General features: G+C 38.5%; 1 protein-coding gene across 4 annotated transcripts in view; it reads left to right on the top strand.

Annotated features, from left to right (window-relative positions):
* DCAF5 (DDB1 and CUL4 associated factor 5) overlaps positions 1 to 25,075 on the top strand; it is a 78,250-nt gene that overhangs the window by 11,694 nt on the left and 41,481 nt on the right. For all 4 annotated transcript variants that reach the window (XM_080396498.1, XM_080396501.1, XM_080396500.1 and 1 more), the window contains exons 2-5: positions 47 to 190; positions 3,532 to 3,568; positions 5,972 to 6,111; positions 9,876 to 10,005. In XM_080396498.1, the coding sequence (XP_080252624.1) occupies positions 47 to 190; positions 3,532 to 3,568; positions 5,972 to 6,111; positions 9,876 to 10,005 (451 nt within the window). The remainder of the gene's footprint in view (positions 1 to 46; positions 191 to 3,531; positions 3,569 to 5,971; positions 6,112 to 9,875; positions 10,006 to 25,075) is intronic.

Raw genomic sequence — 25,075 nt, 5'->3', positions numbered from 1 at the left:
TACACACCACTGAGGCAGTAATACACACTTCCTTTCTTTCTTCCAGGAGGGGATGACCGCCGGGTCTTACTTTGGCATATGGAAGAAGCCATCCACTCAAGAGTCAAACCAGTTCAGCTGAAAGGGGAGCATCACTCTAATATCTTCTGCCTAGCTTTCAACAGTGGCAATACGAAAGTGTTCTCTGGAGGTAAGGAAGGAAGAGCATCCTGATTTCACAGGAGTTTATGTTGTGAATGCCTTAGAGTAGAAGCCATGAGCGACATCCTGCTCTTTCCCATAAGTCTCCTGAAGATCTAGAAGGTGTCCTTCATCAGCAGCTGAAGGTTCTTTGGGGATAGGGAATTCTTCAGCTAGCACAGTATTTTCAGTTTTGTCATGCTTCTTTTCTTAAACCCTGGTGTAAGCACATTGTGTCACGAGCTATCCTGAGAATCCTGGGTCCAGTGTGCCCATACTTGTGCTACAGACTCTGGAACATGGTCTTTGTTATTCCCTTTAGCTGTACTGAGAGTAGACCCTGTATGGTCTCCGGCACTCAGACCCGATGCTTGAAAATCTCTGCTGCTGCTAGTTGATTTTAATGCACCTTTAGACGGCTAATGAAGGACTATTGCCATCTATTGGTGGATTACTTATTCTCAAACCTCATTTCAGTCCTCACTAGATAAGAGTCTGCCTTTTAGAACTGTTGACACATTGGGCTGTGATTGGCCTTGATATTTTTCATATTTTTAAATAACCTGCAGTTAAAGATTTACATCATTGATTATGGTGGATTTTTGCTAAAATGCCAGGTTAGATGAGCTGTGACAGCTGATGCACAGACAAACTGGCCGTTCTTGTCTCTTTTTCCTCCTGCAGTTTGCATAAACACACTGTGTCTTTGCCAGAAATTATTTCCATTGGAAGAGTCAGGAACTCTTTCAGCTGCTCCACCAAGATTCACAGAGCTCATGTGCAAGGGCTGTGAGTCTGACTCTTGGATCCCTTGTAAAGAGTCATTTTGCTGCATGGCCTAGATGTACCATCTGTTTTATCTCTGTCAGTAAAATGGAGCTAACTATATTTATTCACTCAACAGTGTTCTGGGAGATTCTGAAAAGATCTGAAAGGATTGTGTGTCCTAAGATCTATTGGTTGTCACACCCCCACCCCCACCCCTCCAATACTGAAGCTAGAGTTGTATTTAAATCACGGAAGCTGGAATACTTAAAAACTGTCCTAAAAGTCAGAGTATGAAAACTAGCACAAGGTGCACAGAGCTCAATTCAGTCTGTAAATAAAAGCTGCCAATGACTAATGATTTAGGATCTGATGACCTTTCCCTAAAGCAGCTCTTGATAGCAGAGGAGAAAAGATTTTCCACTTCAGTACAAACTGGATTGCATCCAAGGAATTTCAGAGCTCTTTGCTTTGAAGGAGCACATGTGTAGCCATGACAAAAATGGAAGGCAGGAACTGAGTGGACAGTGTGTTGCATGTAATCTCTGGAGAAAAAAGCTGTCTCAAGATACCAAAGAAATTCCCATCCTTGAAGAATACTGTCGCCCTTCTCTGTCCACACATACTGAGAGTAGAGCAGCGTTTGAAATGAAAGATCCCCTCTTAGTAAACTGCATGCTTTTTTTTTTTTGCTTTTTTTTTTTTTTGCATTTAATGTTTGATATATGAAAAGCTGAAATAAGCCTACAGGGAACTGCATTTGTGCCTGTAGAGGCCTGAGGTGACAGATACAGGGTTTAGGCCACCTTAACTGTGCTCCTCGCTATATGCTCTGCAGTATTTTATCCCGTTAGATACAATTGAATGGAATGGCAGATACTTCTTGTCTTTCTGATCATCGTAACTGCAGTTATCAAAGCAGGAGAGATTATAAATGGCAGAGTTGCGTATACAATTATAACCCAATCATTCTCAATGAAGAATGAATTCTTCTGTGTTAAAATGCTCTAAGTGGGAACTCTACTGGGCTGAACAGCAGTAATGTTTTCTGCAGGGATGAAGCCTTACCAGCAGCAACCAAGCAGTTTCTGGTTAGATTTTTGTCACCACCTTCTCCTCATACACACAAAATGGAGAGAAGCAGTGGTTGTTCCTCACACCCCCTCCTTTCATTCTTTCTGATTTTGGAGCTTGTGTTGGAAGGGAAGGCTGATCCCATAATGACTAGAGGCTTGAAGCCAGGCCTCTAGAATGATTCTCACGTTCCTGTTCCATGGAGAGTGAGGAGGAGCAGTGTCTGCTGGAGGAGATTTTGTCACTGGAGAAACTAGGCTGAATTTTTCACTGGTGAAATACGTAGGCACTGGAGTAGTTTTACTAGGTATAAACCTTGCCTGTAATGTATAATGGGCAGTTTCCATTGCAATTAATGGTCAAAGGACACTTACACGTAAGTGACTTGTTTAGTGTACCATGGAAAAGATGAGCTACTGCAGTAATCTGAGGCTGACACAATTTATCTAGGAGCCTGTGCAAAGAGCAAGTGGATGTAGAAAAATCTTACACCTCATTAGTCAAAGAGAAGCTTTTGCATATTTCTTCTGTTGAGACAGAATACAATTGAAATGTGTATGGGATAAATGAAAACTGAGTCAACTGAACACTTAAGAATCATAACAGGACATCTTGCTTCTGGGCCTCTACATTAGGAAAGCTTCACAACTTGATACCGCAACTACAAAGACATACTGAACATAAAAATAGGACTTTGTGGCCTTTCTGGTTTTTTATTCTGGATTAAATATAAATGTGCATTTCCTTAAATATATCTAAAGAGAGAGTGCCAACTTAATTAAATTAATATTCAGTGGAGAGATAAAAACATACTCTGTTGCTATAGCTTGAAAAAACACGCCATGAACCAGTGGAGTTACTCCGTAGCTATGACCCTCTTAGTCTGCATGCATGCATTTCGTTTCCATTGTATTCAATGGATGTGGTCAAAGATAAGTGATCATCTGGTTACTTGCTTTGGTTTTTGTTACTACAAAAGAAATTATACTGGCTTACACGGTCATGCCTTCTCAATGGTTGCAAAACCCTGAACGCTGACAGTGTGAACTGGTGGCATTTGAGCTGGGAGGCCAGTGCATTTTGCTTATGGCATCTCTTCTTACCTTCTGTTACCTTTTTATGGACGATCCTCTAGGCAGAAAGAAAGTGTATTTGCATGAGAGTTAAAGGTGTTCTGCTGCTTCATATAATATTCTCTTCACTGCAGATGCCCCAAAAGCTCAAGCTCAAACTAAACAAAGAATAATCATTAACACAGTTAAGTAAAATTTTTTGTTGAGCAGTAGCAGTTGGAATGGATTGGTGCATTTGATCATGACTGGAAATGTTACGTGGAGCCTTTCACATAATGGAGCAGAGGGCTGACCACTTGGCAACTGAACTGGTCTTCTCTCTGCTTCAGTTTTGGTTGTGAAATAGAAAATTTATTTTAAAAAGGTTGGGTTTTTTCCTCACTATAATGCTTTTTAATCACTACAACATGATGTTAAGTGTTCATATTTCTCTTTTTAGGCAATGATGAGCAAGTTATACTCCATGATGTTGAAAGGTAAATACACAGTTTGTGGTTCCACTGCTTCAAGAGCTCCCTTAGGGTCAACTCACTGGAGGCACTTTTTGTTATTATTAATGGTCTGGTAGAAAAGTACAGTTATTTAATCATGAAACATGCTTTTTATTTTATAAATTAATATCTGGAATGAAGCATGCCCTATCACCCCGTTTGTTTTCAGCACTTGGGTTCTGCATTGTTCTGACCTTGGGAAAGAGAGTGTTTATGAAATACATATGCTGTCCTGCAGGCAGTATGGTAGGTTCTGAGTAGATTCAGAACCAGATTATTCTGAAACATGTACAAGTATTGTGGCATGTATGGGCTTTTTGGTTGGGTTTTTGTTTGTTTGTTTGTTTTCCAAAATACTCACCTGACTTGTATTTAAGATGGCTAGTGCCCGGCCTGCCTAGCTGCCTTTTAAAACTTTGGGTGCAGCTACCTGATTCTCCACACTAATGTGAGCCATGTTTATTTGATACTTGCTTTTTATCAAAACTGCAAAGTAGTTGGGACTTAGGCTTTGTTGTTGCTACATCATGTGTTAGTTGAAATATAATTAATACAGTAGTGGTAATGTATTAGATTGGAGTTCTCTAGATATCATGTCTTTTGGGCTTACTGCTTTTGAAGTAGACTATAAAGTTAAAATTTTGGTCTGTACTTCTACAGATTTAAGCAATGACTGTTTAAATAACATGAACTCAAGAAAATCAAGTAAAAAGAAAAAGCAGGAAAAGATACATGTAAGAACAGAGTTATACAAAACCTTAAATCTTTAGAGTTGCCTGAATCCTTGTTAACATAGTTTGGATATATTTCTTGCTAGATTTGTCCAAAGCGTTTTGCATTGAACTGATCAGTGTGTATCTGCCTTCTGTCATACCTTATATATACTTGTTTAAATTGTACATGAGAGCTAGGCAAAAGTAACTTTGTCTAACTCTTCTAATGCTTTCTCAGGAATACTATTTTGTTTGATGTTTGTTGGTGGGTTTTTTTGTTGTGGTGGTTTGACTTTTTGAGGGGTTGATTTTTTTTTTTTTGGAGGGGTGGGTTTTGTGCTTTTTTGGGGGGTTGGGGTGTTCATTTTTGGGAATGTTTTTTGTTTGGTGTTTTGTTGCCGTTTTAAATAAATGTGGAAATGTCAAAATTTCAGATGATGGTCCTTACTATGTTCTAAATTTTTAAGCTTCTACAAGATCTTTGTAATTGACAATTTTTCTATATAATACATCTTTTCCTGCTGTTTTACTTAGTTTTTTAACAAGTCTTTTTGATATGTATGTATTTTTAATGTGCTTTTGTTATCGGGGATTTTTTTAGGTGTGCTAAGTTCAGTTGTAATGCATACAGAATTCATTCCTATAAGGATATTTGTGTGATCTTCTGAAAGTCTGACGCATTGAATTCTGATTGATTTCTATAGAAAGTTACTTTGTCTTCTTGAATGGTGACATGATCTATTAACTGCCTTTTCATACTTTTAAATGGCTTTTTCCATTACTGCTTTTTTGGCCTTTCTGTTAATGATCCAGGAGACAGAATTTGTAGAACTGTCACTGTGAACATCAATTGCAATGTAAGCAAAACACCGATTTTATGTAGGAACTCTTTGGTGGAGTTTTCATCAGGTATAGGAATTGTATACAAAGTATATTCTCTAAAGAAATAAACGTCTTTTGCCAAAGTGAAACAATCCCAGAATCTTCTTAGTATTTTAGCTTTTGGCCTCTCCATGCCACTCTTTCCTCTTTTCTACATGATCTAAAAAGTTAGGAAAAGAACCAGAGAATTGGCTTTTTCTTTTTTGTAGCTGCAGAATGGCTAAAATGTAGGTGCTTGAAGGGGACTTATTTTTATTTTGTTGTTATTTGCTGCTTTTTCTACATGGGAAAAATATAGGTCTGGTCTATCCTGGAGAACCAGGAAAACTTAACTAAAAAAGCCAGCTGGAAAATAGCTCTTTTGTGAGCTTCAGCTGAACTTTTGGATGATACAGAAGCCTGTATTAAAGAATGAACTTCTGTCTTGTTTTCCATTTTACATTTAGTAGTAAAAATGTAGTCCACAGGTCCCAAGATTTCTTTCCCTTTCCCATTACTTTCTCCTAAGCTTAATCTATTACAACATGATTTCCATAGCATTTTGCAGTATCTGTAGTTTTTAATGTGTGGGGTTTTATCTGAGGTGTTTTTTTTTCCTCATAGCATGACATCTTGGTCACTCTGCATGGGTGTTTTGTTTGTTTTTTACTCCAATTAAACAGAAGAGTCTTTTTATGAAGTTGCATATACCTTGTCAGTAAGTTTTACTAGGTAGATAAAGCTGTGAATACTTTGCTTTTTAAAACAACAGCAAAAGAAGGAAGAACAATAATATTGTGTGTCTCTCTTCCAGCACTGAGACCTTGGATGTGTTTGTCCATGAAGATGCAGTGTATGGACTTTCAGTGAGCCCAGTAAATGACAACATCTTTGCCAGTTCATCAGATGATGGCCGGGTTCTTATTTGGGACATTCGAGAGTCTTCCCACGGAGGTGAGATCTCTAGATGGAAAAGATCATTGATTTAGGAAGAGTTTATGCAAGGCAGGGAAGGGAAAAGTTACATTTATCTGGGACAATTGAGACAGGGAGCATTGGAGAAGGGTGAGACAGAGGCATAATTCTTAAGGCTTGTGATAGGTAAGACCTGATATTTACAGTTCAGTGTTACCGTCTTAAATGACTTCATAAAGTACCACCATATAGCATAGGCTAGGATAGAACTTTGTATAAGTAAGTTTTAACTTGAGTAAAGAAGCAGTGGAGGACATGTTTCTTCAATGAAAGCATCTTGCTAAACTTGAAATCAATGAGAAATGTGGATTTTTTTTGGTTTTGTCTATAGCCTGGGATAAGAAATTCTGGATGTTTAGAAAGCTGTTACTTTGATTTGAATAGTTTTCCAAAACTATTTATATACTTCCCCGTGACACTGAGAATTGTTCTTATGCAAATGTTTTCTGGTTGTATGGAAACTTAGAGCCCTTATGTGGTAACAGGGAAGTTAAATGATTACTTCAATTTTTGTTTTCTAAACCAGAACTGAATACTGTTGATTTATATAACAAACCTGCAGCTTCTCAAAACACTGTAATCTGTGTTTTTACAGCTGCAGTTTTAAGGCTGGAGAATCTCAGTTTATAACTGTAGTTACATAAATTTGGAGGGGAATACTTCAGTAATTGAATTTCAGTATATGAATACTTAAATAATACTTCTGTAAATGAAATTGTGAGTTTACACTATCCTAAAGACCACAAAGCTAAGAATTTAAAACTGAGCAATCTGCAGGAGTACAGAATCTGATTTCTTTCCTTCATAGCTAAAATAAACTTTTTTTTTTGTCAGCTAATTAAATGCAGTTGCCTCCATTCATAATTTCTATTTGTCTTACAGGAATATTGGTTATGGCACTAAAATCCAGCTTATGTATTTTGTGGCAATTTGTACACATTCATTGTTGGGTGAAAGTTGCAGTTTAACTGATTTAGCTTTTTCCATACCTAGTGAATTTGATAACTTTTCTAGACTGTGATTCTGTCCCTTTTTGTTGAGGAAATGAAAGCTGAAACAAGACATACTTTATAGTCTCATAGGAGTCTTTTAGAGCCACTGGTATCATGAGGGCTTTATTGAATGTGAGTAACCAGCATTAGGTCTCTCTTGATAAGTCTCACCAGAATACTCAGAGTAGATCGCTTATTGATGCTCTCCCTACCCCAGGCATATTTATACATGCCTTTGTATAAATAAAAATTCAGCATATTAGCACTGATTCAGTTTTCACTAGTCTGATTCTTACTGTGAATTCTGATTCTCTTGTGCAATTGTGATACCCCATATCTCTTTCCCACCTGGTAATTTTATTAAAACATTTTGAAAAACAGTGCACACAGTGTATGTGTATCACGGACTTTAATAAAAATATTTATGATGTCTCTTCTCTGTCTTTGAGGAACTTGTTAATAACTTGTCTCTTACTCAGAAGTCCCTTACTAGCACAATGAACTGTTGTCTTCACTTCAGCCAGTTTCTCACCCTGTGCAACTCCCTTTGCAACTGCCTGTAGCTAAACTTGATACTATACCACATGTGAATTTAGTCCTCATTAGTTCTACAACTTTTCCCCTGTATAAGAGGTCTGTTACTTTATCAAAGAAGGCAATCACATTAGTCTGATATGACTAATTTACCTTTGATAAATCCAAGTCACTTCATCCCTATTTTTCTGTTTTCATAATGTCCAAGTGATGAGACTAGACACTGAATATGGCTTCCAAATTGGAAATGGTGAAATGCTGCTTTATTGCCTTCTCCTGAACTCTATACCATAAAAATCTGTCTTTACTAGAACTACCTGTTGCTGGTAATGGATGTCAACAATTGGTGGGACTGGATGCTTAAATGCATCTGTGTGAAGCTGCTCAGTATCATAAGTTAATGTCCAATCTGATCTGAGTTTCTGAAGTTGTATGAAATGAGGTTTGCCCTTCTTTGTTGTAGTTAAACCTTGCTACTACTTTTACTGTTGCTGAGACTTTGAATGAGAAGGCTGCACCAGTGAAGTGAAGAAGTGTTGGCTGTGGTACATTCGTGGCTTTTTTTGAGTAGTGTCTTAGCTCTCTGAATTTTAAATAAATGGCTTTTGCATGCTTATATAGGAGTCCTGAGTCAGCATTTATATGTGAACCCTGCCAATGTTTGCTACAATATAATGCTTGTCAGTGGCATAATCCCCTTGTCTGCAATGGTGTTTTCATGGGAATAGTCACTGTGCCTGCTAGCGTGAGTATAGTTAATTATCCTGAGTGGACAGCTCACTAAAATCTTGCAAATAACATCCTAGTTTAAAATAGTGCATTAAAAGAGGCTGGAAAAATTGTTTCATTCCTGTTCTGTTTCTCCCCATCTTTCACTGCCAGGTGATTTATGCAGTATTTTTTATGAATGCATTTTTAATTTTTGTGAAGAGATGGTGTTGAGAAACATTTTCATACTCCAGTGGATATGAGCTACAATTGTGAATGAACATAAAGAACAACAAAGTAGTAATCTCCCTGCTTTTCATTAAAGTGACCTAATGCTTCATTAGTTTAGCTCCTGTCATCTGTCTTTGACAGGCTGAAGGGCAAATTTTGATATCTTGGAAAAAACTGTGGTACCAGGCCAGGCTATTTATAATAAAGGTGTGAAGGAAAACATCAGTAATTAGTGGCAATGATTTGACTAAACAAATATACACAAATTAAAACTTTATTTTAAATAAAGAAATAATTCCTTTATTTATTTAGTAATCTGATGATATTTTGCCTTTCCATTCAGCTAATGCAGGCCATTGCTCCTCAGTGGGGGCTGCCGTTTTAATACCACAGCCTTTTCTGTCCCAGCAGGGATCTGATTTTATAATGCAAATGTAGAAGGTCAGTTTTGGTGTTAAACCTTGTTTGGAGCTGCCAGCAGACCAACAGCAATCTCGAAAGCATTTGGGCAGGCTGGCAGAACAAAAGTTTGTGCCTGTTCTTCGTTTTACCTCTGCCTCCTATGACAATTAATAGCACCAGGGAACTTCAGCCATGGTCAGAGACCTTTGTTTTCATCACTGCTAAAAAGGAAAGTCCCTGTGTCAAAAACCTTTTAATACATCCTAAGGGGAGGATACAAATGGTGCAGGACAAGTAAACATTAATTGTGTCTCAGCTGTTTGATGGACAGTAGTTTCAGAAGGTATTGGGAATTTGGGAGGGTTATTTGTTCAACCGTGTTTTATCCGTCTTAATGACGGATATGAGGAAAGAAAATGAAGTACATTTGGAGGTGCTTGTGGAGGGCAGTTACAGAGTCTCCCAAGCATGTGAGCAGCACAGTGGTTGCATCAAAGCAAGCAGTGAATGGAGAAGTCTGGCATAGTCCCTGGGTCAAAATATGTCTGTTTGGTCGAGAACCTTAAGAAGATTAAAATACTTTGTCTTTGAGTGGCTAGTTTTAAACTTAGATAACCTTCCATAAGCAAAATGGTGTCTTGAAATCCAGTATGTGTCCTTTTCCATATTTAGACAAAGTGAATGCACATGTGGGTGGATTTTTAAACCTCAGGCTTTATATTGCTTTGGATGTGTTTGCTTGAGAAGTGGTTTGAACATGCCTCCATATCTTCAGATCTTGATAGGCTGTTTCCATGCTAAGCTGCCAAACTCATTGCATCAAACAGTTGTATGCATTGTTTGTTCTTATGTCTGAAATCTCAACTTTTTCAACAGAGCCCTTCTGCTTGGCACACTATCCATCAGCCTTTCACAGTGTGATGTTTAATCCAGTAGAACCCAGATTACTGGCTACTGCCAACTCTAAGGAAGGTGTGGGACTCTGGGATATTCGTAAACCTCAGAGGTATGATCTGGCTGTCCTTGTCTTATGTTGTGCTGTTTCTTTCCCTTGAGAGGTGGTGGCATGCCACTCTTTTTTTAAGTCAGAACATATGATATTAAGAAAAGGTGCAGAACAAAATTAACAGCAGTGTTAGCAATGCTGAATGAAGTTATTTTGCATAGTTAACATTATTCTTCATACATATGATTTATTTTGATTTAAAACGGGGCTAGATCTTCAGTGTTAAGGTAAGTGATTTTTCTAGAAGACTGCCTGGCCTCACCACTGCAGATTAACTCAGATTGTTGTGTCAAGTTCTTACCATTGTATTTAGCACTGGCTTGCTTATACTGGAAGAAGCCATAGTGGGCACTGCCTGTTTTACAGTTTGTTTTTTCTATCCAGCTCAGTTTTCAGTGGCTGACTAGAGATTGTGGTCAAGGCAGCTTTTTACTTGGTGCTTAAGAGTTTATATGACTTCCTGGATAATATAGACACCTGAATAATCAGTTTGGCTGCATAACGTGGTTCCAGATTTGCGTAGGACTTTAAACAAATGAAAAGAATAAGTTTGCAGCATGAAGTGTAGTTAGGCTGGGTTATAAAGTGGTTGTATGCAGTGTCTGGCATTAGAGTTTGGCATGCATGAGAGGTTAAGCTTTTTTTAAAGTATTTTTCAGTCTTTCAGATTTTGAAAGTATTTTTTTTTAACAAGAATAATCAGAAAAAAATTGAGCACCTCAAGTGTTTCTCACCTCCCTCCAAATTTTATGTTTACATGTTTCCAGTTATGAGTGTAAGCATAGAAAGGATAATTTCAAAAAAGTGAAAAGAGGGGAAAACAGGTAGTACTTCTTTTACAGTGCAGTAGCCTCAGCTATTTCAAATGTTCTGCAGCATACACTAGACTCTCCCCTTACTGGTGAATTTCTTGGCAAATCTAGAAATGCATATCACTAAAAATTCTTCTTGGGTTTGTACTATACAGACAGAAAAAGCAGTCTCATATGACATTAATTATAACTGGCCTAAAAAAATTCTAAGATGTTTAGACATCCGTTAAATAGCAACCAAATTATGGTTTCAGAAGGGTTTATTGTTCTTAAACTGTAAATATTAATGGTTTGAATTGATTTTCATTTTTAAGTTTAAATCAGAATTTGCTTGCTGATGTTGGCGGCTTTAGAGCTTGCTCATGTTTGTAAAGTTTGCCAGAGCCCTTGTTGGCAGCTGTTGTACAGTCTGCTGTTAAATTTAGGTTTGATAAAATGTAACTGGAAGGGAGATCCAGAGTTGCCTAAGCTTATCTTCTTGTATCCCTGTCAAACTCTATGCCTAGGTCTTAGTAAGTAACTTTCTAACATCACAATGACTTCAGCATTTGCTGTATAGAGGGAGAGAAATACAAGATGCTAGGGTTATTTTGCTCTTCCAAAACATGTTCTTTTTTCCCCATAAAATTTCTGTCATTTTAACTTCAGTTTGTGACTGATTTTCCCTTGTGAACTAATACGGACAAAGCTGCCTTCCTCTGGCCAAGCCAGCTGACCCCATACTGGTTTTGCAGGATCCTTTGTTTTTCAGCTTCTACCTCAATTTTGTGATTTAAGAATTTCTGCAGGTTGAGTTTGTGTTGTTTTCGAAAGGGAGTTAAACCAAAACATGTATCTCTTCATGTTTATTCTCAGAATATGAATATAGAAGGAATGATGTTGGTAGAGTGGTATAGCTTATATATATGGAAATTCTACATTGAAGCAAAATTTAGAGGAAGTCTTTCATTTGGGTAGCAAACTGGAATGGTATCACCTCATGTAGCTGGAAAGATTGTACAAGGCTAACAGGAATAGAGAGAGGAAGTATCCAGAGAAGGGCGGCAAAGCTGCCGAAGGGTCTAGGGAGCAAGTCCAGTGAGGAGCTGCTGAGGGAACTGGAGTTGGTTAGCCTGGCGAAAAGGAGTCTCAGGGGAGACCTTATCAGGCTCTACAACTGCCTGCAGGGAGGTTGTAGTGAGGTGAGTGTTGGTCTCCTCTGTCAAGTAACAAGCAATAGGATGAGAGGAAATGGCCTCAAGTTGCACCAGGGGAGGTTTAGATTGGATATTAGGAAAAAATGTCTTCACTGAAAGGGTTGTCCAGCATTGGAACAGGCTGCCCAGGGGAGTCGTTGAGTCACCGTTCCTGGAGGCATTTTAAAAGGGCTGTAGATGTTGTGCTTAGGGACATGGTTTAGTTGTGGACTTGGCAGTGTTAGGTTAACGGCTGGACTCTGTGATCTTAAAGGTCTTTTCCAACTGAAACAATTCTGTAATTGTATGATTCTGTTCTAAGTATCACTAAGGATGCAGGCATTGACCCTGATAAATGCAGGAGCAGACTACTTGAGTAAGGGATTCTCCTCTTACAAATTTTAACAGCTTCTTTCTAATAGTGGAAATCATTCCTTTTCCTTATTTTTAGCTGTACTCATTAAAACATCGATCTCCAAAAGTTTTAGTCTTACATATAAAAGTATTGATGGTTTATTGCATGGGGTAGTAGCAGCTATCAGATCAAGGAAACTCAAAAGGTCTCAGGTCTAGATGCTTTTTTGCCTTCTTCAGTCTTAACCACAAGGTTAAGAAAGAGTGCTTGCTGTGAGCTTGTTAGGAGCTACTGTGTGTGTACGGGATAATAGTCTGTGCTCACACATTTAAGGACACACATTTTTAGCTGTATTGTGGTATTGTTCTTCCTAATGCCAAATATAATATAGCTATAACAGAATTTAATTGGTATGCTTCTGAGCAAGTAAGTTGTATTTCTCCAGGTTTAGTGCCTGTATGAAAGACTTAATAACCTTTGACATATCTCAATTCTACAGTCAATTCTACAGTCTTTTTTTGAATGATGGAAGGAGTGGGGAAATGGTCCCTTATGTTATAACCTCTGCGTCATCTTGAAGGCCTTGAATAAGTTAAATGAGTGGAAGCTCGTATGCTTATATCTGGTGGACAAGAGCTACCTCTTTCTGGTCCTAATCTGATCAAAGTAAATTTTTCCAATTAAAAAGCTAAATGTTGATAGTTAAACATCGTACATCGGAATTCCAGTGCTGAAATTCTGAGGTGGACAGGTGACACCACTTCTGCTGCGCAGGGGAACATGTGCAACACCCATGCTGTGCAGCTGAACGTGCGCTGTGTATACCATGCAGTTATTCCCTTAAGCACTGAATTTAAAGCATTTGCACCTGCTAGGTGTGATGGTTGCGTGAAATAGGCACATGCTCCCTGCCTGCAGCCCACTCCTCCCAGAGGACTCAGAAACAGGAAAGGGCATAGTAGGAAACAGGCTGCTCCCTGTAGACTAAATGCTGTTGGCTGAGATGTAGAGCCTCAGACTTGAGGCTGAGCAAGGTGTAACTTAAAAAATGCAGATGATAAGTCTGCTTTCAGCTGCTTCTTTTCTGGGACAGCCATCAGCTTTCCTCCTTTGCTTGATCAGGGATGTGCCCAAACTATGACAAGAAGGGTTTGCTTGGTTGAAGGCAGGAAAATGGCCTAAAGCACTCTGCTGCCACTAGTTTGTTCCCAGGAAACTCTCAGGGAAGAGGTCTCTTTCAGAATGAGCTGTGTCCTGCGAGTGGCCTGCCAAAGCCAGTCCCTCATATTTTAATAAATTAGGATTTTTAGTCTTTATTAAAATAATGGAGCATTTGCCAAAACTCCCACTGGTCTCTGCAGATCTAGTAAGCTAATCTAGAAATATGGAACTTGAATTTTAATGTATTTGGGGCCAATTCACTTTGTCTTATGAGGAAACAATTTTATTCATTTGTAGATTAGTTAAGATATAAACCTCACCTCAGTGAGGAATTGGAAGCCAGAATTTAGATTTTCATCTGTGGGTTTTTTTAGTTTTTTATAGTCTCTTTTGATGAAAATACACTGTGAACTTACCAGGAAAAATGATTATTTTTTTTCTAAGGATGAAGTAACCCATGTAATGCTGTAAGTACCTGTGATAGACTTTACGTAGAACTGAAGCTGGTATGTGAGAGAGTTTGTGTATATTTTCCATATTCTTATTAATAATAAAGAACAGAAACTGTAGTTGCAGGTAAGATGTGTGCCAAAAGCATTTGGCTGATGAGTTTTATAGACAGAATGGATTAAACAGCCCTGAAATTCTCCATAATCTAGGGATAAACAGGAAGCTGCTGGTGTAACTTGCATGCCATAACACTAGTACAGAAAAGAAGGGCTACTTTTCTCATTGTCAAAATATCTGGTAGGGGTGGAAATCCTTGCTTCTCTACAGGTTTGTAGCTCTCTCTTACGCCGTCATCAGTATCCAAGAAAATGTAACACTGCCTGAGGTGTAGGAAGGATGAGGGAATAGAGCCTTTTGCGGGGCACAATATGGAAGTATTAACTTGCTGGGATTGTTGAATAGCACAGACAGATACAGCAGTTTTGTACTGTAGTTCCTTCCTTAACCTACTATATTTCCATTGCTGCATAAGAAGCTCACTTGTGAGGGATTTTATTTTATGCCATGATCTATAAAGGGAAATTCCTCCTTTCCTTCAGTATTGATGGAATCCTTCATAATACTGTGGCCATCGTGGGAGTTACTTCAGTCCTATCACTGTGGTGCTAGCAGAAATTACTAGATTTAGCTGTTCTGTCATGTTGTGTGGTAGTGGAGTTTTGATGAGGGGTTGAATGGGTAGAAAGAAGAGGAAGAAGTGTAGATGTTTGCTGTAGATTGCCAAAATAACTTACAGTGAGTTAAGCAGGGCTGCAGCACTCCTGCAGTATGGGAAAGGTGAAATGATTACATGCAGTTAACAATTTGCTGCTAATAAAATACTTCATGTAAAACTCATTTCCCCCAACTACTGTCGTGTTCTCTGTCAGTTCTTAGATGGAGGCAGAGTTAAACTGGTGCAGCCACTACTTCTTGATTTGCTTCATAACTGGAGAGTGTTCTGGAGGATCCTGTTGCTGCTCCCCTGCAAAATCCAGAAAGTAAATTAAATGCTTGGAATTCTGAAGACTAGCTGTTTGTGGTCAATAGCAGTACTGTAGCTAGCAGTACTTTCACATAATACATATTAAGGCCAGCAGCACTAGTGCAGTAATACTCTTTACAGATATAGGTGAGGTTTGGTAAATTCACAGGGTTCAGCTGGCCTTTACTCATTTGACGGGGATCAGGGTTGATGCTGAATTTCCAGTTTTAATCAGCAGAGGCTCCTCAGGTGAGGTATAGCTTTTATTTAACTTTTTTTCAGCTTGATGATGCACTGTCAGAAAAGGGTTTGGTTTGCTGTTAACTTCTAAACTTGGATGGCAGTCAATGGAGTATGGCTAATTGTGCAGTTTTAAATGAATAGCTTTAAATTTTCAGATTTTTGAATGGAGTAGTGATATCCTTGTAGATTGGAGAATTCAGTTATAGATTCCACTGCTTGTCAGAAACAAATGACCTGAATCTATTTATTTAGCTGGAAAATTTGAGGATTTTTACACCCAAATATTTTTCTCCAGAATGCATGGCTCTTCTCCAGTTGAGTTGTAGGAGGATTTATCTTGTAGCTTGCTGTTACATGCCTCCAGCCAGAAGAGTTTGTTTTATCCACTTCTTTTAGTCAGGCAACACTAAACACATCTACAAATTAAAAAGAAAATATTTTTAGGGTTAGGAAAAAAAGTCCTGATTATGAGTAATTTTCATATACTGTGAAATTGGTTAACTTTCTGATGGGAAGCTGGGAGTGCTTCATGCTTGGCTACTACAGTGAAGAAGGTAATTGAAAAGCCAGCATTTCCTGGCATACATGGGGAAATTTAGAGACAGTTGCATAGCTCTGAATTGTGAAAAGTTTAGCTCACTTCAGATAGTCATAATTTGATTAGTCTTGCTGACTGAGTCAGGATATAGAGGCGAATTCTTTTTGCTTTTTCCCAAAGTTCATTCACAGCTTGATATTTATTCTGTGTCAGATTCAGTGCAGCAATTGATATTCCCCCCTTCTTTCCTAGTATACTAATTAGATCTGAATGTGGTGGGCTGGTTCCTCAAAGACAGCGTATGAAGAACTGTTAAAGTAGAATTGATGTAAGTCCAGCATGATTACAAGTTAACTAGTAATTCTGGAAATCTTGTTTTATGTTTTTAGCAGGTGTGACTACTGACATTCTTTCAGGTGGACGTTAAACTGAAACCAACCCTGTATTGTTTCTTTCTTAAAAAACAGTGCATTGAAAAGCTTAAATGTGGTCTTAATTAATGAGGCTGTTGTAAGGCACTCGCACCACTAGATGGGGTCTGGAAACTGTGCCTTTAAGAAAAAAAAAGGCAAGTCTGCATCTTAAACTGTTTACAATAAAGTAAGTATTGCAAATATGTGTTGTTACAGAATTGCTGGGGGCAACTCAGTAAGTCAGTTTACATATATATTTCAAGCGATGACTATGTGACTCCAGTTACTTTTAGGTACTCATGTTCTGCCTTCTTCTCCTTTTCTACACAGCCCCATCTGCGTTTTACTGAAATCAGAAGGCTGCTTTTTCCCTAAGAAAATATGATCATGATCCCTTTAATTATTTATTTTCCTGTGTTCCCGCTCCCCTTCACTTACATCAACTAATCTAAAGGTTTTTGAGATCAAAGTGATTGCTGGCTTGTTCTATTAATGACCATCACGTACTTTTAAACTAGTTTTCATACTACAGAAAGGCTATTCAGAGAAGTGTTTTCTGCTTGTGATGGGAGTGTTGAGCCTGTGTTTTTTACACGGTGGGATCCATTTGTGTGTCAGGCTCAAAGATTAAAATGCTAAGTCGTGGGTCAGTATCAGAAATACGTATCTCAAGGAATGTTTGTGAGCTTGGGAGGGCTTATTTAAAAGCTCCCAGGCCCTCATTTTTGCTATGTTCATTGCACTAATTCTGTGGTTGACCTGTGGTTTTTAAGCCAACTCATCATGCTCGAAGTCGGAAAACTAACCTGGAAAAGCTTGGTAGCTTGCTTACAGCCTAGCAAGTTGAACTACGTTCAGGGAGGGCCCAGTGAATAGCACAGGTGATGGAGGAGAGGGAGGCCTGTAGGGCTGAGAACGGGAGATAAAAAGGAAGCAAGACCTTTCTTGTTTGAGGAGCAGTGAACTACTAGGTATGTTCAGCAGTTTGTGGCATTACTGTTTTACTTGCTTCAGCTTCTTTTGCTACACTAACCTTCCCCTTTTTTTGTCTCATCGGCATGTTCCTTGGAAGCATTCCTGGTGGCTTCTTACAAAGTAGAAGAGGTGAAACATAACCAAAGTTGGGGGTGTTTTACCTTCCAAAGCTGCCTGTTCTATGGGAATAAACTATAAGCAGTGTTTCTGCCTGACACTTCACTTTTTATGTTCATGCAGTACAACAACAGGACACTGGTCTTGAGTGTTGAGTGCTGGGAACACTTTAGTCCCCACAACTTAAGTATTGAATTCAAGCTCTGAGTGAAGTAGAAATGATTACATGCAACAGACCTTTTTAATATTCTTCTGAAAGTTCAGGAGGCCTGTGCTGTCTGCGTAGTTGGTCAATGTACTCAAAAAGCCCAATGATGAGTTAAAAAAAATCCTTGACAACCAGAGCAAACTTGGTATTCCTTGGTGAGTGTAAATTTTATAGCATATTTTAAAAGCTAACTTGATCATACAAGTCATAATAAGCCCAAGTTAAAGGAGTGTCAATTTCAGTGTTTTTCATCAATGCTTTACTGACAAAGCCAAACAGGAACATTAATTCAACTTTGATTTCTTTCTCTGAGGAGTAACTGCAGCTCAGAGTCCTTTTAAGCAAACATCTTTAGTTCACATTAAATGAATATTTGTGTCTCAAAAAACACCAGTCAAGAAGACTCTCTTAATGGACTAAGTCAGATTTGCCTCCTGCACTGAGAATTCAGAGGAAGCAAACTCCCAAGCTGTGGATGAAGAATACCTGTTGTTAGATATTATTGACTCACCTACTGATTAGCTTATTAAATAGTGAGCAAAATATAGAGATGGAGATTTCTTCCCTGTAATAGACCAATTAGATTCAGGGGGTTCTTGAGGGAGGACGACTCTTAGCATGTCTATGAATGTCAGGGTATGTTGATCTTGCCAACATGTGAAGAGCTTTGAAGGATGTGGCTGTACTGTGCTGCTGGTCTCCAACTGACAGTATGTTCCCTCAAGTCTTTGTCATGAACAGAGCTTTTTCTGCTGAGTGCTAATTACTAGGTGTTCAGCTTAGTTGTGCTGCAAGAAAACACAATCCAACTATTAAAACAATGTACTGAATGCATAACTTCTGGTCCAAATCTATTGAAAAATCACAGTTACTTAGTACTTCTGTACAGTTCTTGGCTCCTGATTGCTTTGTGTTTATATATAGTTTCACTTGTTTCATTTGCTTGTTCACAGTCTTTTAAAGACCTGATGGGTATTACCTTCTTATTTCTGGATCGGTGGTGGCCTGATGACAAGAGGAAAACACTGTATATACTACATTAATTCTTTCTACAGAGGGGTATGGAGTATCTCTAATCTAAGGAGTAGGAGTCTTGTAGTTGTTTATGTGGTTTATGTTAGACTGGCATGTGACATGTAGTTGGAAAAGCTAGGTTTGAGGTTCACTAGTCCTTTGTCAGTTTTGAAATAGGAGTGGTAGCTGCCAGAACTACAGGCAGTTTGAGAACAGTTCTTCAGAGTTTGGTTGGGTGCTTGTGTAATAGACCATCTTTGCAAAAGAGGGCTAGTATTAACTGTGAATAGAGGCATGCTTTATTTTGTTGGGGTTTTTGTTAATGGGTGGGAGTTCAAAGGAAAGGGAGATGAGTTGCAGCTCTGTCTGTACCACAGGTGATATTTATAGCCTGTTGCATAGAGAGGACTTTAGAAAACCTGTGTGGTGAGGTGGAAGGTATTCTAAGGCCATAAAACCAGGATTGTAACTGAGTCCAAGTCCATAGATTCAGATCTCCAACAGCTGCCAGTTTTAGTTTCCAGGCTCATACCTTCAAGGTGTTTGATCCTTAAAGGCCATACCAGAAGAACAGAGACAGCATTTATTTTCTGTGAAATGGTGATGCACATGCTGAGTTTTATACTTTCTAGTTTACCTTCCTGAGCTCACTCTGAAAGGTAGCTGTTTGCTAGTTTTATCTGTGTTACCGCAATATCTGGTATGTTGGCTGAAATACTGAGCTTCTGGAAGTGCACATGAGGGGATCCAGTATTGTTGACTGTGTTGCAGGAGATACTAATGCAGGAAAGTAACCACAAGGGTTTGTTTTTGACAATGAGCTCAGCGAGGTTCTTGAGCCTCTTTAGAGGCTAGGACTGGTGGATTGGGAATTTTCTCAAAGTGCCATCTTTGGTTGTAATGTTTTTTTTTCCTTACAGGTTTTTAATAAGATATTACATGATGGCTACAGGAGTGGAATGGCAGGAATAGTATGTGGAGATTTAAGGTTTTTCTTCGTTTTGCATTTTGACCCTGCACATAAAGGAAAAACGCTTGTGATTCTAATCGCTTCTAATGCATGTACTTTGGGATTGTCAAAGCCCCCGCAGATGAAGGAGTCCTATACATCACTGAATTGGCAATTGCCTGTTTAAATTACTTCAGTGCAATAGAAGTGTGCTGCATGCTTCTGTTCAGAGACCTTTGTCAGTCCTACTCTAAGCAGAGCACTGTATTAATGAATGCAGGAAAAATGTGTGGATCTTGGCAACTACTTTTTCATTTCTTTCCCTTCCCAGCTGAACCATGTACTGTGAATCTTGGCTAACTTTATACTGCTTAAAGTAATTAATTTAGCTAGGTTACAGTATAACGAATTTTAAGTGCTATTTAGGCACTCACCAGTATGGATCAAGCACACCACCTCAAATAGTTCAAGTAACTCTCTTCTTTCACAGTTCAGGAAATACAACTCATCCCACACATGTACCATCCTCATCTGCTTTGGCATATGTGCCTCAAATAACACAGAACCTAAACTTGGATATTTTTTTCCTCTATTTGTTTTCCATTATTTCTTAAAAGTCCCTTTTAATGTCATGGAAAGTGAGCCGATTGTTGCATAAGTTCATAGGGTTTGAATTATTCTTTTCTGGAAATCTTTGGGATGTGTTGAAGGAACTTTTGAGTGGTAGTGGCATCTGGGGGAATGGTATTTTTTGGGGTGTTTTTTGGCTTTGTTTTCCTCATTGTAACCATAAATAGATCTCCGAACTTAGCCACAGGTTTATCAAAATCAAATTACTACTTTATTTTTAGAAACATCTAAGGTAGTCTCCTCTGCCTTTCTAATAGGGGGCCACTGAAGAAAAGAGGGAGTAGTTGCAAATAAGCCTTTTTGACTTCGGGCAAAGAGAGATGGTGACAATGATTAAGGCTTTAGTCATGCTTATGGCTTAAATGGTATTTCTGCTGAGTGCACTTCTCTGCGTATGGACTACTTTTTTGTGGTTGCCACTTGCAGCCAGTTGATGCTTTTTTCTTTGTTTTCTTTTTCCCTTTTAAAGACAGAAGTGCTGCACTAAAGTTGCAAAAGATGTAAATCAGTGAATTTATTGCTAGATATTTTTTACTATAAAGCAAGTAATCTTTTCTGTTGCTGGTGTGAGCACCAACTAATAGGTAGTCTAGAAATACTTAAGTAAGTGTGCAAGTCTGCCAGATACTGCCTAATATTCAAGTATGTGAAAAAGGTGCTGTAGTCTGTTTTTCCCACCTTTTATGTCTTGTCCTTGTTGCAGAATTAACTCACTTAGCTTCTGTTTCAGATTTACATATTCCATCTCTCATTTGCAGTCCTACTTTATGTCTGGCCTTGTCAGCCCCTCTTGGGACAGATGGTTTAGCTTAGCTTTTTCTATGTTTAGGCTGGTATCCTTCCTGTAGTGGGGTGTATTCAGGTTAGTCCACTGATGTACAAACTGAATAGTTGAAGGTTTTTTCAATGACACAATGGAAGATTTTTCACTTTCTTCTAGCATCCCCAGATCTGTTGATCAGATACACAACTGAGTTTTGGAGCATTGAGGTTCAAATTGTATAATAAAAATGTGTATTGTTAGTAGTTCAGCTTTTAATTCTTTGTTGTTCTCAGACAGGGCTATGGTGTTTCATCTGTTAAGTGTTTCCTGTCTTGATTTAGTAGTTTTCTCAAACCTTCATTTGTTAAAATCACACTGTCCATTGCAGATGGTATGCATGGGGTTTTTTTCTGATTTGAAGATTAAATTTCCATACCTGTAGAGGAATGAAGGCAGAGGGTTGATTAGCATTGATAACATGCAGCTGTGGCCTCGCCCCGAAGGCAGTGGGTTGATTGACATGGACGATGTGCAGCTGTAGCTCGTTCCTGCTAAGTGCTTAAATAGCACTGAGGAGGGTGGGAGAGGTGGTTGGGTGGAGCAGGAGTAGTGTGGTCTGTCTTCTGGAGGAAGGAGAAACAGCCTGGATGGTAGAATCTGACCCATGGTAAAAGCCTTGTTGCAGCCTACTAATTTGTGCTGCAATGTATACCTACTAGCATTCCCACACTAGCCCTGCTTTGGTTCTGGTCAGACACTTTAAGCTAGGTACTGTCCCTTTTCTCTGTGGGATGTTGCTTGCTCCCAGAAGCAGCGGTGGTATTCATGTTTACAATTTTCAAGAATATGACTAGCTTTATGCAGTAAACAAGAAGTCAGGAAACCTGGTTTTGTTTCACAGTGTTGTATAGGTCTGTTGATTGACCTCTCTTGCCCTTATTTTTTCCCGTATCAAGGAATGGGAATACTGCCTACTTCAGTAGCCTCATGATGCTTAAGTTTTTTTGTAAGCTTTGAAATTCTCTAACACACTGGTCTTTCTAAAGCAAGAATTTGAAGTGCAAAGTATTGTCCTTACAGTGCAAATTTAAAAAGCGTAAGATAGTAATTTGTTGTTCAAAAGAAGCTCTGATTTCATGGGCTTTTGTAGCATGCTTTCTTAAAGAGATAGGTCTGTGATCATATATATAAGCTTTGCCCTAATCACCTTTATGCTTCATTTCAGTGAGGAGGGAATTAAAATAAGGAGTTAAGAGATACCATTTTTGGTTTTAAAAAAGAAAATAAAACTTACAAAATAATTATTGGTGACTGAGTACAAGGGAGAGATCCTCTTAGTGCATTTACTGGGAGAACATATGAAATGTTAGTTCAACCATATTGTAAGACAAGAGAATTAGTCTTTGAAATGTCAGTCCATGGGAAACTGGTGGAACCAGCTTGGTGAGGCCAAAGTTGTGTGTGCGGTTGCATTCAGTTAGCTTTATGTGATAATTTTTATTCATCTTGTACCTATTAAAGGCAAAAACTTTACTGATTTGAGGCAGGACTGTGCTTCTGCAGGAGCATTTTGGAACTCCCACTTTTCCTGTCAGAAGAAAGGCCTACTTTCGTGTTGCTGTACTTTTATTTAATTTCAGCTTTTTTAGCTTTGCTAAATTAAAAATTCATGCAGCTTTGCTAGGGAAGAGAAGGGGAGTGAGTGCATGTATATTACTGGATGAGAGGACAGATGTGTGGCTGATGTTACTCCGCTTTCTTAATGCAATACAAGAATTGCAGCACAGAAATGTACATAAGAAATGTGTTGTGAGTCTGCAGTATTGTTATGTGACTGATTTTGCATAGACACTAAGGTGTGAAAATGGATTTACTCTTAAGAAAGAATTACCAACCTTTACACTCAGATTATTTTTCTGAGGTGACATTCTCTGCTGTCTGTGTTCTTTGTGTTATACTGGCTTTGGCATGTGCTTCATTTTGGGAACAGCTCCTGTTCCTTCATTTGGCCTAAAGGTCATCTTCCCATGCCATGTCTGACTGTATTTGAATCTTCTCTGTCCGGTTATCTGATGGAACATACTCCTTTGTGTTTTGCTGGATTTAGCTGAGCAGTGTTCTCTCTCACAGTCTGTACTCCATCCTACAAGGTACTATTTCTAAACAAGCTGAATAATGGACTCTGACTGTGGAATGTAGAGATTAGAGAAGGAGGAAAATGATCAAGTGGTTTAGCTAGCTTGCTTGTGGTTGTTAAACAGTTGCTCTTTACTTTGTATTCTCTACTTGCTCTTCTTTTTTTAATCTCGTTAAATGGGGGGTGGGTATGTGTGTGCTTTTCCTGCAAAACTATTTTACTGTCTATTAGATCTCATTTATTACTTACATTACAGTAACACCTAGATGATTCAAGCAGAGAGGAGAATAGGACAATCTTGTGCCTGCTGACTTGCAGATCTGGAGTGAGGGCAAGCCTAGGACAGGGAGAATGTTTGGGAACAGGTCTGTGATAAGACCAAAACAAACTTTGGATACAGCTGGAGGAGGATGTGAAACATTCAAACAAATAGGGTTTTTCTTTGTCATTTGTTGTCATTTGCTACTGTTTAATTGCTATAATGACAGAGGTAAGCCTTAAGTCCTAAAAAGATACAAGTAATACAGATGAGGGGAAGAGTTTAATATACTTTATGTCTCTGATTTTGTCATCTTCCTCAAAATACTGAAATTCTGTAGTTTTATTCCTGTGAATGAAGGCAGAAAAAAGGAGAACAATGCTTTCTGGAGAACTGCCTGGGATCTCTGGTGAAGCAATATTAGCATACAGTGATTCAATTAGATCATAAGGACCAAAACATGCAAGCTTTTGCCATTTTGAGGTCTGGCTGCTCTGGGTACATAAATCTGGTCATGTTTGACACTCTGAAGGCTCCAGATTCTGAAGTCAGTTATCGGATAACAATCTCTCTTACTAAAAAAACCTAGTCAATTATTGCCCTCCATGTTTGGAGGAAAAAGTGAAGCTTCTGTTCACCTCAGAGATTGCCACACATGAAAGTTAATTTATGGTAGGGGCTTGCTTTTTATACCAACTTACATGTTACTGACCTAACAGAAAAGAGCAGGAGGAATGACACATCCTTGAACACTCAGAATCTTCACCCTGAATTCCCTACTTTTCCAGTTGTGGTAGATGCAGTTGATTTTAGTTGTATGTTTTTGAAGGAAAACGAAGGTGTTTAGTTTTGCTGACAATACACAGCCTTTGTTTTACTTGGTTATTCTTTAAAGTCCAAGCAAATACCCCTTACTTCCTGTTGAGGATTCTTGTAAAGGTAGTGAGATAATCTGAAATAGTGATGACAGAATTTAGAAAAATGAGCATGTTACTGAGAAATAATAAAATTCTGGGTATAGCTTGTGTACCTTTTTCATCTTAAGACACTGGTGGACTTCCTTCACAGTTGTTAACACTTCTGAATACATGCAGAGAAACTCCATACGCTTTGACGTGACTTACCTGCTTTTCAAAGAAACTGTCTTGAGATTTTTGTGAAAGTTGTAATCTACTTTTTTTTTTTTTTAAGTATGTATGTTAATTGATCTTGTGCTTGCTTTTCTGTTATTGGTTAATTTGGCTCTTTCTATTGGTTTTACACACACTGAATAACTTTCTTCCAAATAAAACCCCAAGCCTTTCTGGAGTTTTCCAGGCCAAGATTCTGTTTGCCAAGTTTCATTCCAGTTCTTTTTGCACAGTTAGAAGTTCCTCAATTTTGTGGTTACAGAAATGCTGACAAACACAGTTGTATGTAATGGTGTGTATTAGTTACGAGCATTCAATTCATTTTTTCCTTTTAAGGTCATTCTTTCATTAAGTTAGTTTCACACACTGCTGTTTATGATATCAACACTTTCTCCCTTCCTTCCTTCCTTCCTTCTCCCTCTTAAATGACACTCATTTCCCAAGGACAGTGTCTGTACTGCAGTTCATTGTCAGATTCGTAGTTTATCAAGAGAAGCTATTCAATGGGTTTTTTAACGGTTCTATTTAATGCTGTCATGCATGCTGCTTTTATTTTATTTCCACCGAGACACTGATCTTCTCTCAGTTTTAATGGCCACTGTCTGTTGCCAAGCTAACTTTTTGAATAGCCTGTGTTAAGCTTATGTTACCACTACAGCAGTTGACTTTTTTCAAAAAGAATGAAACAACTTCTTTGTTTAGAAAAGGGGAGAAAGG

Source organism: Falco punctatus (assembly GCF_963210335.1).
Source record: "Falco punctatus genome assembly, chromosome: 7".
NCBI lineage: Eukaryota > Metazoa > Chordata > Aves > Falconiformes > Falconidae > Falco > Falco punctatus.
The sequence above is the reverse complement of the archived record's forward strand: the minus strand, read 5'-3'. Positions and strand labels throughout refer to the sequence as shown.